The following is a 12,372-nucleotide window of genomic DNA, read 5'->3' on the forward strand; positions in this document are numbered from 1 at the left end:
TTACAAAATTTCACCACCAGTACAAACATGTCACGGTACTGATTAAATGTAAGTTACTTTGATTTGACGGCTGACTTTCCTTTCTTTCGCCAGTTCTTACTTGACACTTAAGCATTGCTCTATTTTCCCCATATTGGGGGGAAAAAGGCTTTTCACGTGTTGAAACAAACAAGTATGTCGTTAAAAGGGTCTTCACCCCCAGATAAGTAGATGATTACTTGCAAGAAGAAATATAGAGACCATGAGACTGACTCATAATGAAATATGCTACCTTAGATTTTGTTAACAAATAAAATAGGCATAGAACAAGATAGCTGCTAAACTTGTTGTAGGTACCAAGTGTGGTAAACATCTTCCCAACATGAGTAGTCGTGGTGATTCTGTGTTTAGATAAACTGAGTTTGGAACTGGGGGGATAAATAGGTCTCAGTTATCTTTCGTTTTAGGTCTATAACCATAGGAGTTTAGAGTTGAAAGAGGCCTCAACGAGGTCATCTAGTTCAACTGTCCGATTTTAAAGATTCAGGAACCAAAACATAATTAGGAGATTCCAAGGCTGTGTTTTTGTTAGTTCATCTTGAATCAACAAGATGTTTTGATGTGAACCTAACATCCAACACATGTATAAACAGGCAGTTTTCTGATGTCTGATAGTTGGGTGTACTTTTGAATTGTAGTAACCTAAGTCTTGTCCGATTATTTTGCTTAACCTGATACAGGAATTGCTTTGTGATTTGCAGGTGCCTTATCGTTTGCATGCGGTTCTTGTTCATGAAGGACAAGCAAATGCAGGACACTACTGGGCCTATATCTATAATCAGCCCCGACAAGTCTGGCTCAAGTACAACGACATCTCCGTTACCGAGTCTTCCTGGGAAGAACTTGAAAGAGATTCCTATGGGGGCCTGAGAAATGTTAGTGCTTACTGCCTGATGTACATTAACGACAAGCTACCCCACTTCAGTACAGGTAAAAACACCTTAACAGAAGCCAGGGGTGGGGGAAATCTGTACTGCTCAGGGAAGGGAACAATCTTGTAGTTTAAAATAAAAATTTTAACTCAGATTTATTATAAAGTAATAATGTATTTAAAAAATACAAATAGTATAAAGGAGACTAAAAAGGAAAAATAGATTTGCTTTCCTACTTCCGTCCTTGAGCCCAACGAGTATCCATTCTTAGGTTTCCTATGTAGTCTTCAAGAAATGTTCTATGCAGAGGCTAGATTTTATTTATCAATATCTCTCCCACACCCCATTTTTCCCCCCAAAGGGGATATTTTTCCATTCTGTTCTGCCTCTTTGTCATTAATTGTTTTTCTTAGTGATCTCTATATTTTTATAAATAGAGCCAACTTATTCTTTTTAACAACTGCATAATAATTCCATTGCATGGAATATGTATATAATCTATTAAACCAGCCTCCCATTGATAGACTTTTAAGTTGCCTCTAGTTTTTTTTCTCTTTTGGGGACATTCTTGCACACATATTTTTACACCCTTTGGAGAATAGCTAGATGTTACAAGTGGATTTGCTTGAACAATTTCATACTTCTCATAAGACTACTGCTAATGCTAAGAGCAATCATAATTATCATTTATGTTGGTACTTTACTCCTTACTGCACGCTTTCAAACTTTATTTCTCTAATAACTTATAACTCTAAAAGGGAGGTAGGCAGGGCAGGAATTCTTATCACCCACATTTTCCAGCTGAGGTTCTGCACTTGTCTGGAGTCTTATAGCCAGTAAATATTCTGATTCCAGGTTCTGTGCTGTTTTCCATTTATATTACTCTCTCTTTCTTTCTTCCTTTCACATCTGAGATCATGGAAGGCATCTTCTTTTAGTGTTCAAACTTCACTGTGTTGCATAAGTAAGAAAACACATAAGGCACTTTGTCCGGGCAGCAAATGATCTTTCTGACTTGTTAGTGTGTGCTTGAGGGATAAGGGATGGAGAGAATGATCACTTAACGGTAACCGATCTTCATAATTGCATGTTTGCAGTGTGAAAGCAGGAACAGCTGCTTGTGGGAGTTACTGTACAAATAATTGTGCTGGCTGTTGGTGGTATATAGGAGCCTTGTTGTTACACGTACGGCTCATTTTTATATTACAGAAACAGACAAAAAGTGGAAACTGTCATTTGCTTAGTGAAAAGACTAGTTAATAGCAACCAGTACGTGGATGTTCTATTCTGCTGTAGGTTTTTATGTTTTGTTTTGGTCACAGGGTTAGAAATGAGATTTAATATGTCCTTGATATCCTTGCCATTTTTCATCATAGCCTTTAATGAACCAGGTATTATTGACCATCTAAACTTTGTATCAGTTTCCTTTCTTATAGCATTTGATTGTGTGAAACTTAAGGGGGTATAAATGCCTTGGCATTCATCTCTAACCGTCTTGAGATGGATATTCTTATCAGTAATAGGAGCATTGGTTACACAGATAAAACTGTCTACCTTGAAGTATCCATTGGATCTAATGATTTTCTCAATTTCCAAGAAGTGTTTGGTTTCTTCTTGCTACTTTGTCACTGATTGGCCTCTACTCCAAATCCTTAGTCATTATCGTCGATTGATTCGTTTAACAAATATTCAATGCGCCTACCTACTAATATGCCAGGCACTGTTACTGGGGTGCTGTGACTGTTGGCCTGATATTGTCAGTACTTCAGATGGATTATGTACGTGTGTATGTATTTTTCATTAGGAGTAAGAAAAAAAGACAAAGTGTCTTATTTTCTTTCTTTCTAGAAAGGACCTTTGGGTTCCTTGAGACCTTTTGCTTGGTGGAACTTCGTTTAAACTCTGTCTTTGTTCTTCCTCAGAGGCGGCCCCGAGTGAATTAGATCAGATGTCAGGAGAAGTGGAAGCCCTCTCTGTTGAACTTAAGCATTACATTCAGGAAGATAACTGGAGGTTTGAGCAGGAAGTAGAGGAGTGGGAAGAAGAGCAGTCTTGCAAAATCCCCCAAATGGAGTCTTCCACCAGCTCAGCATCACAGGATTTCTCTCCATCACAAGGTACCTGAGAAGGGCGTCTATGCCGGTGATCTGGTGGGATTCACGCTGCACTCCAGTAGCCAGTCCCGTGCACTTGATCTGAGTGAGCCGTGCCACGATCTGCACACTGGAGTTCGGATAGAGTTGGTGTTACACAACCTGACAGCCTAGCCTGTGGCTCTAGACTGTCATTTCTGCTGAGCGGAAGTAAGAGCAGAAAGACTAGCTACCTGTACTTTCACTCTGTTTAGTTTTTTGCTTATTTCCCAGGTTGCAGGAGAAACTACGTAGGATGAATAGGTAGATTTTATGAAAACTGTTCTCCAAAGGTGATCTTCCTAACAGATGGTTGTTTGTAGGAAGGCTTCTTGGCATAAAGAGATATGACAGCATCAGGAGCACATTAAACTTTATAGCGTCATCAGTGGCTTCTTGCTAAAGTAGCCATTTCTTTTAGTCACTAGTTTCTAGGGGAAATTTGCATAGGTTTTTTAAAAAGGTTTGTTAGAAGGTTTGCACATGAAACTTTGTATCAGTCCTGCTTGCCTTTCACAGAGTGTTCTAGAGGTGACTTCTCATCAGATGCTAATTCCCTTGTGCGGTTCTCTATCAGAATCTTCAGTCGCCTCTTCCCACGGGGCTCGCTGCCTGTCCTCCGAGCATGCCGTGATCGTGAAGGAGCAGACCGCCCAGGCTATTGCAAACACGGCACGCGCCTACGAGAAGAGTGGTGTGGAAGCAGCGTTGAGTGAGGTGAGAATGGCTTAGACGCCCGAGTGCAAGAGGGGTGGGCTCTTGGCAATGACGGCCACAGTTTCTCGCATTTCTGTTATCCTGTGCCTGCTGCATTTAACCAGTCCCTCTTTATTTCTTCTGTTTTTTTCTTACTCTTTCTCTCCATTCTGCTGCCACAGCTTAAGGAAGCTGAACCCCAGAAGCCCATGTCCCCGGAAACAGACCTTGCAGAGCAGCCCGAGCAGCCCGCACAGGCTCATGACGCAGAGTCTGCTGCCCAGCCTAATGCTGAGGTCTCTGAAGTCGAGATTCCCAGTGTGGGAAGGATTCTGGTTAGATCTGATGCAGATGGATATGATGAGGAGGTACAGAGATGAGTCAGGGTTTAGCTGTCTGTTGTCAGTCTTGTATTTCCTTCTCACGTGACTGAATATAGTTGTGTAAGGTGTTTGGCAATAGTTACTCTTTTCTCCTTGACGCAAATAATGGGCAAGAGGGCCTATCTCAGTTACCACTGTGCACTGCTGCCAGTATATATCTACCCAGACCTGTCCTTATGAGGGCCGCTGCAGAGTCCAGATGGCTCAGAAAGGCAGAATTTAGTTTTTTTGTTTGGTATTATGAGCAAAGAAATTGCCTTTAGGAGTCTGTGTCTTTGGTAATATTAGTCCATTGTGTCTCCTCCAAATATAAAGTTTTCAGTTGTCTAGTGAGCAAAAAAACAGATGTGACTTGAAGGTGTTTTTAATTCTGAAGCTTTAGGGAGAAGCTGTAGAATCCCAGGTTGTTCATTGTCTGCCGCCTGTACAGTTGTCACCACACACTAACTGTCAGGCATCCTGCCTCCTCAGGTTTCTGTTTTTTTCCTGTGGGGTATTTTTTTAATCATTGTAAGAGTTTCACTTTGTAAAGTGTTATTTGTGTATCCCCTAGTTTCCAGACTGTTTAAAATGTGCTCTTCATCCTAGTAAAACTCTAAAATACTGGTGTATTTAGGATATACACCCAAATTATAGAACTCAGTTGGAACTCTCGCCTCAGACACTTCCCCTCTGAGAGCTGTAATTTAACTCGATTCTGTAGCAGTGCCACATCGCAGGTATTTTTAGACATACATCTTTATTCATTGGCTAAATCAGAGAGAATATGTAGGAATAGCTTGTCTCGGGCAAAGTCTTGACATTGTGCAGAGGGCCAGGGCTGTGAATGTGTGTAGGACGCGGTGTGTGAGCCTTGCCTCGCCGTGGGTTCCCGCCACGGAGCACGCTGCCATGCTTCCCTGCAGCCGTCTGTTCACCTTTCTTTCATACAGTCTTCTTTTGAACCTTTCTCCTCTCCTTTTTCTCTCTGTTTTGTGCCCTCCTGCGGTAGGTGATGCTGAGCCCTGCCATGCAAGGGGTCATCCTGGCCATAGCTAAAGCCCGTCAGACCTTTGACCGAGATGGGTCTGAAGCAGGGCTTATTAAGGTATCTCTGTTTTTTGAATTCTCGTCCTTTTACCACAGGTATCATAACACGGGGCAGTAATTTCCTTAGATGCTAAAACATGGGACTAAAAGGTTTTCATCGAAGTAAAACATAGAACTTCCTTTCCTGCCCCGACTAACGACCCAGCCACCTCACAGCACTGATGGCTTCTCCTCTCTTGGCACTGACACGGCTTTGGTGTTCTGTGTTACACCTGGCCTGGAGGGCTTGTTGTTGTTCTTAGGAGCCGTCTGTTCATCAAGCTGTGAATGGGACCTTACCTTTGTAATTTGGGGGCCATAATATAAGAATGAAGGCCATGCTTTTTAAGGTACTTGAATAAAATTTAAGGTACTTGAAGAAATTGCATTCATGTGGATTTCTAAATTTCAGGTCCTTGGTACTCAAGGATATGCCTGAAACAATTAAAACTAAATATTTGTTTTTCTGAGAACTTGATGAGGAAGATGAGTTTCTTGTGAGTACAGTATGTCTTTGGTGCCAGAGGAGTTTTATCCTTCTGAAATGAAAGAAACTTTCAGATTCCATAGTTGCCTCTGTCATGTCTCAGTAAGAAGAACTTCTCAGAAGTCTTCTTAGACTGATGAAAACCTCTGTAGCGCTTAGGTGTCAGTGTCTATGTGTAGAAGGTCACAGGGTGCGCTTTTCTAACCACCTGTTCTGTCTTCAACAGGCATTCCATGAAGAGTACTCCAGGCTCTATCAGCTCGCCAAGGAGACCCCCACCTCTCACAGTGATCCTCGACTTCAGCATGTGCTTGTCTACTTCTTCCAGAATGAAGCGCCTAAAAGGGTAGTAGAGCGGACCCTTCTGGAACAATTTGCAGACAAAAATCTTAGCTATGATGAAAGGTGAGGAGGGGCTACTTCGGTGAACCACCCTTCCTTCTGGGTCTGGCTTGCCTAACTCCTCTGAAGGGGGAACTTTCATTGCTTCCTGAACTTTGTTCACAGGTCAATCAGTATTATGAAGGTGGCTCAAGCGAAATTGAAGGAGATTGGTCCAGATGACATGAATATGGAGGAGTACAAGGTGAGATCTTCTCTTTACATCTACAAAGCAAACACATTAAGGCCAAACCAACAATTTTATATTATCACAGACTGACCACCCGCCGCCCACCCCCCAAAAAAAGCTGGGTGAGAATGAATGAATGATCTTTTCTTACCCTTAGAATGGCCAGTTTCTTTATTCCATTGTTCTGTTAGCCTGAATCAGCACTTCATTTCTCTTAAATACCCACTTTAGCTCTGTTCTGGGCAATAAAATTCTTGAATTCATGGCTTTGGTTTGCTTTAAATAATTTAGTTCTCTAACATTTCTATATCGGAAATTAGATTTTTAGACATTAAAATGCATGCATGACTACAGATTTTCAAAAAAGGCATCGTGTTGTAGGAAAGACACTGTCCTGTGCCACCTAAGGTATGTCACCACCCCCACTGAGCTTAGTGTTGTTCTGTGAGGTTGGGATGGCCGTGTCCCTCCGTCTTCCATCATCTGGATGGTTTCGTCGGAACTCGGGAGGCCGTTCATTTAGACCAGAGCTGAATGACTTTGACGTGGGTGTTGGAAATTAAGATCCTAAATTCTAAAGGTCATATGAAATGAGTATTTCTGTTCCTTGGTGGAAGGAACAAGGCATGGAAAATTAAGGTCAGCGGTAGACGTTAATTCTAAATGTCGAATACTTTATTATCTGAAAGCTTTTGTGTCTCCTGTTTTTGTGCCTGGCCATATGTGCTCAGTGAGTATTTGTACTGAGTTTGAAGTTTGCTGTGGTGGAAAGGGTAGAAGTAGTGGTGGTCATAATCGTGAATGGCTGTCATTCCTTTTCAGAAGTGGCATGAAGATTACAGTTTGTTTCGAAAGGTGTCTGTGTATCTCCTGACAGGCCTGGAGCTCTATCAGAAAGGAAAGTAAGTTGGCCTCTTATGTCACTGAGATTACTGGTCAGGACACTTATTTATTGATGCCTACCAGGAATTCAGAAGACCGCAACCCCTTCACCCCCACTTCTCACATGCACCCTGTGCCTCTCCCTTTTTCCAGTGTTTCACTTCACTTTTGCTCTGAACATCACACATGTTTTTTCATCCTTTACGTAATGATAGATTTCTTAGTTGAGAGATATAATGGCCAGGTTTTCTTTGTGATAAATGAAAATGAACTCAGAAAATGAATTTTAAGAGTTGGCATGGACCTTAGTGAGCCTCTCGTCCACTTCTTTGTCTTAGAGTTGGGAGAAACAGAAGCCCGGGGAAGTTCCATGATTTGCCTTGGGTTTCTCGGCCAGTTTGCAGAGGAGCTGAGACTGGCTGTGGTCTTTGGCCCTCAGGCTTTTCCCGGTGCTCCATGCTGCCTCCATCGTTAAGACTTTTCCATCATTTCAGCCAGTTGCATTCTTGTGTTAGGGAACGGTGGGGACTAAGCCCTGGATGTGGGGAAGGAGCACTGAGCTGTTTTTTATCTCCCACTTTCTAAGGTACCAAGAGGCGCTTTCCTACCTGGTGTACGCCTACCAGAGCAATGCCGCTCTGCTGATGAAGGGGCCCCGGCGGGGCGTGAAAGAGTCGGTGATCGCCTTATACCGAAGAAAATGCCTTCTGGTTTGTACTGATTGTAAAGCCTTACGACTTTTTTATTATTTTATTGTGTTTACCTCTGCTCCTTGAAGCCGTGAAGAAATACAACTTTAAAAAATCTCCAACAGGTTTTAGATTTTTCCAAACTCGGAAGAGTAGTTTTACATTGGAACAAATTATTTTAAGTTACTTCAGTGAATGTCATTCTTCTTCCACCCCTGTTAGAAGTTAGGTGAGAATCACTTATCCCCATTTTGGTGCCCTTTATGTGTACTGCATTATAGCTTTTATCACATGGCCTGTCTACTAGATTGTGAGATCTTGAGCACAGATCCTCTTCTTATTCAGCTGTTTTCTCGGAGTCTGGCCCAGAGTAAACATGTAAGAAATGTGTGTTTTTCCTGTGTTCCCTGCTAAGCTAGTAGATGAGAGTTTTAGTGACTTCTAAAGAGATTCCAGTTTTTTTTAAAAAGGTATGAACCATCAGGATTGGTCCTGCCATTCTGTTAATATCCTCGTCATACACCACTGGAGATCTGTCCTGACCTATTTTGCATTTGGCCGCCACGTGGGGAGGAGACCCATATCCCCTCTGCCTCCCCAGGGGTTCCTGCAGGTGCTTGTCCTTCAGAAACTACAGAGGCGGCTTTCCCAGACCCATGTGCTTGCCTTTAGCCTCTCTGACACCCGGCAGGATCACCCTTCACGGGAGGAGTCAGGCCAGCAATTCTCCCACTGCTTCTGTTAATACCAAGTGGAGGAGGTTAAGTCATGACATGTATTTATCTCAGAAGCTTCATTTTCTGATTAGACTTAGGTTCCTGCATCAGTTATAGGTATGGCAGGGTACTTTGAAGCTGAAAAAAGGGCCTTGTAGATTTGATGGACCTAAATTTTAGTAAAGACATGCTTTTATTTTTTAAATCACCAAATACAGATTACATTTTGAATGTCCCACTCAGCTGCCACAGGGAGACAGTACTAGGGATTTAGATTCTTTCCACCTCTGGCTCTCAACCCCACCGTGTGCGTCAGAATCGCCTAAGGAGCTTTCACATGGTTGGGACCCAGGCATCTCCCCAGCCAGTTAAACCAGTCTCCTGGGGAGGGGCCTGGGCACCAGCTTGCCTTCTGCAGGTGATTTTGATGTTCAGTGAAGATTGAGAACCATTGAATAGGCCTTTTGATAGAAGCGGGTGTTAAATATGACCTTGACTTGTAAGTTTAGGCCACTGGGTCAGAGACTTTGCTGCATTCGGATCACCTTGGGAGCATTAAAAAAAAAATTCCCAGTGCCCAGGTCACCCAAATACCAATCAGTAAGCTTGCTTGGGTTGGGGCATCAGTAGTTTTTAAAGATCCCCAGGCAATTCCAGTGTACAGTGAAGTTTGGGAAGTACTTGTTTAGGCTCTTCCAAAATAGATATTTATCTTCTCTTTCCGACTTTTTTTTTTTTTTTTCCACTGTTTTTTATCTGCAGGAGCTGAATGCCAAAGCGGCTTCTCTCTTTGAAACAAATGATGAGCACTCTGTAACAGAGGGTATTAATGTGATGAATGAGTTGATCATTCCCTGCATTCACCTTATCATTAATAACGACATCTCCAAGGATGACTTGGATGCCATTGAGATCATGAGAAACCACTGGTGCTCTTACCTTGGGCAAGATATTGCAGGTGTGATGTTGTTGCCGCTTCCAGTAATTTCTAAGGCCCTTGAGAATTCTAGAAACTGCAGTGGACTCAGTCTGTAGTACTGGTTGTCAAACCATTTTAAGGGACTGGAATCCCCTAGAATGTAAATGAGTCAAAAGTACACCTACTCTGTTGAAACAAGGAGTGGGAGCCTGAACCCCTGTCCTTCTTGGCCTCCCCTTACCTCCTCTGTGGCTGCTGAATCACCTCCGCAGCCAGCCAGCCAGCTCTGTTTGAAATAAATCACTGCTCTCCAGGGATGTCAGACTGCTGTTACTTTTTCATCTGCCGAAATCTGAACTTTAATTTTATAGTTTAAAAATAAAAATCTGTTTATGCAGCTTGATTGCCTGTTGGTGCCGTAATTAAATTTTCCTGTGACTTGAAGTTGCAAGACATAAACATATTATTAACTATGATGCCTTCAAGGTTAACAAATTAGTAGATGGAACGTCTGTGCATGTCCAAAAGCATTTTGGAGAGGGAGCCTAAAACTAGGTATTTTTAGGTGAGTTTGATAGATTTAGAAAGTTGCTATGTATCCTAATACGAATCCTCTTTGTTAGTTTCTCACTGATGTAGAGATATTCTACTGACTTGTTAAAGTGTTCAAGTTTATAATATTTATTGAAAAATTCTATAATAATTAGTAGCTATGAATTTTGTTTTAATGTCTTCAGTTTTTATTTAGACCATGTGTGATATATAGCTTTACGTAATGCCATGTACACACTGGTATATTTTAATTACTTGAAAGAAAAGAGCAGCATTATATTTATGGCAATAGTATATTTACAGTACATTATATTTATGGTACTTTCTCAAATTTTAAAGGATGATTGATTGGAAGACGTGTCCATAATGAAGTGAATATATAGTGTTATTCTGCCACACGTCACATGGCTTAAAACAGTGACCTAAAACTTTGGTATATTTGGCAAATAGGTCTTTGCTACCGGTCTTTGCTACCTGAAGGAATCATCATTTGTCATTAGCTGGCCAGAACAGTGCTTTAACCTTTCAGGTTGGGTGATGGCTATATGAAAGACCTTCTCCTATCATTGCAGACTTATTAGTTTTTACTCAGAGATTTATTTAGCTGTATAGTAACCATCCATTTTTCCTCCACAGAAAATCTGCAGCTGTGCTTAGGGGAGTTTCTACCCAGACTTCTAGATCCTTCTGCAGAAATCATTGTCTTAAAGGAGCCTCCAACTATTCGACCCAATTCGCCCTATGACCTTTGTAGCAGGTTTGCAGCTGTCATGGAGTCAATTCAAGGAGTGTCAACTGTGACAGTGAAATAAGCTCCCACGTGTTCAAGTCCCATCCTGGTCTTTGATTGACTGTCTGTTGCACAAAAGTCTGTTGTCACAGTGTTTACCTTGGGAAAGGGATTAGGTGGAAAAGTAAGATTCAGATCCAGACCCCAACCATGCTGTGTATGTAAAGAAGGATTGAAAATAAAGTTGCACTTTTTAGGTACAGAATCATAAAAGCAATTTCACTAAAAAAGGCAGGAACCAGTGTATTAAGGTATTGATTTATGGCAGAAGACCTGAAATGCCTCTTGTACCTACAAGCGTGCTTGGGCTTTTCTAAGCCTCTTGACACTTTTAAAATTATCCTTCAGGCATAAGTATTTTTGACAGCAGAGTAGAAGGGTGATTCATCAGGACCTGAACCATATGAACAGCTACTAGTTATTTTATCAAATACAGATGACATTAAAAAATTCTTAATTGCAGAGAGGAGAAGTATACACCTTGCCTGGCTCTTGACAGGAGATGACAAAATAGGTTGTTGATGAACCACTACCCTTTCACACGTGGGTAGAACATAAGGTCATGCATGTGGCAGTAAGATGTTCAAAAGTCAAAAGAAAGCTGCCTCTCCTTTCTTTCTTCTCTCTCTTTTATTTTATATTTTTAAATAAACCAGAAAACCTCATACTCAGCCCTGAGTGAAAGAAAGGAAAGCATTAAGGACTTCAGACGGAGTAACAGCATTGTGAAACTTGACTAAAGATCATGTTTTCATAGTTAACCATTTAGGTAAAATTTTCTAGTGTCTGAAAATTGTCAAAACCCATGTCTAAGGCTGCTGCTGGCCCAGAAGAACATTTTGATGCCCCTCCCCTTTTTTGCTTTTAAAAAATAAGGGATGTGGGTTTGTAAAAAGAAAAGAAAAATCTATATATATATGTATATGTAGAGAGAGAAATATCCCCTGTTGATCATTTTTAAAAGGCTCCAAATTGGGTATCCAAATTTTAAGATTAATGAGGGAATCGTGGGAGGGAAAAACACTTAACTCCAACAATGCAGATTTTATAAATGTGCAATAAAAGTATTTGTTTTACCTTTGGTATGCAGTATGGCCTTTATTTAAATATATATTTTCTATTTTGGAAATGGATGGACTCAATAAGCATTTCTCATGTTTCAGTTTTTCTTCTTGAAAAGAAAAGGGCAGATTAGAGCATTGAGAAGCTTGATGGGGATGAAAGGCAGTGGTCACTTCTTTTTTTTTTTTTTTTTTAAAACATCTTTATTGGAGTATAATTGCTTTACAATGGTGTGTTAGTTTCTGCTTTATAACAAAGTGAATCAGTTATACATATACATATGTTCCCATATCTCTTCCCTCTTGCATCTCCCACCCTCCCTATCCCACCCCTTTAGGTGGTCACAAAGCACCAAGCTGATCTCCCTGTGCTATGCAGCTGCTTCCCACTAGCTATCTATTTTACGTTTGGTAGTGTATATATGTCCATGCCACTCTCTCACCCTGTCACATCTCACCCCTCCCCCTCCCCATATCCTCAAGTCCATTCTCCGGTAGGTCTGTGTCTTTATTCC

General features: G+C 41.3%; 1 protein-coding gene across 14 annotated transcripts in view; it reads left to right on the forward strand.

The window, feature by feature from the left end:
• USP28 (ubiquitin specific peptidase 28) overlaps positions 1–11,879 on the forward strand; it is a 56,487-nt gene extending 44,608 nt beyond the window's left edge. For 8 of the 14 annotated variants that reach the window (XM_036860173.1, XM_036860170.1, XM_036860175.1 and 5 more), the window contains 11 exons: positions 741–969; positions 2,834–3,028; positions 3,621–3,760; positions 3,922–4,107; positions 5,114–5,209; positions 5,904–6,082; positions 6,185–6,263; positions 7,071–7,150; positions 7,717–7,840; positions 9,298–9,493; positions 10,643–10,818. In XM_036860173.1, the coding sequence (XP_036716068.1) occupies positions 741–969; positions 2,834–3,028; positions 3,621–3,760; positions 3,922–4,107; positions 5,114–5,209; positions 5,904–6,082; positions 6,185–6,263; positions 7,071–7,150; positions 7,717–7,840; positions 9,298–9,493; positions 10,643–10,818 (1,680 nt within the window). Of the gene's footprint in view, positions 1–740; positions 970–2,833; positions 3,029–3,620; positions 3,761–3,921; positions 4,108–5,113; positions 5,210–5,903; positions 6,083–6,184; positions 6,264–7,070; positions 7,151–7,716; positions 7,841–9,297; positions 9,494–10,642 lie in introns of those variants that run through there. The other 6 variants (XM_036860177.1, XM_036860179.1, XM_036860168.1 and 3 more) reach the window with 5 other exon arrangements.
• Positions 11,880–12,372: the final 493 nt, after the last annotated feature.

Source organism: Balaenoptera musculus, chromosome 8 (genome assembly GCF_009873245.2).
Source record: "Balaenoptera musculus isolate JJ_BM4_2016_0621 chromosome 8, mBalMus1.pri.v3, whole genome shotgun sequence".
NCBI classification, from domain to species: domain Eukaryota; kingdom Metazoa; phylum Chordata; class Mammalia; order Artiodactyla; family Balaenopteridae; genus Balaenoptera; species Balaenoptera musculus.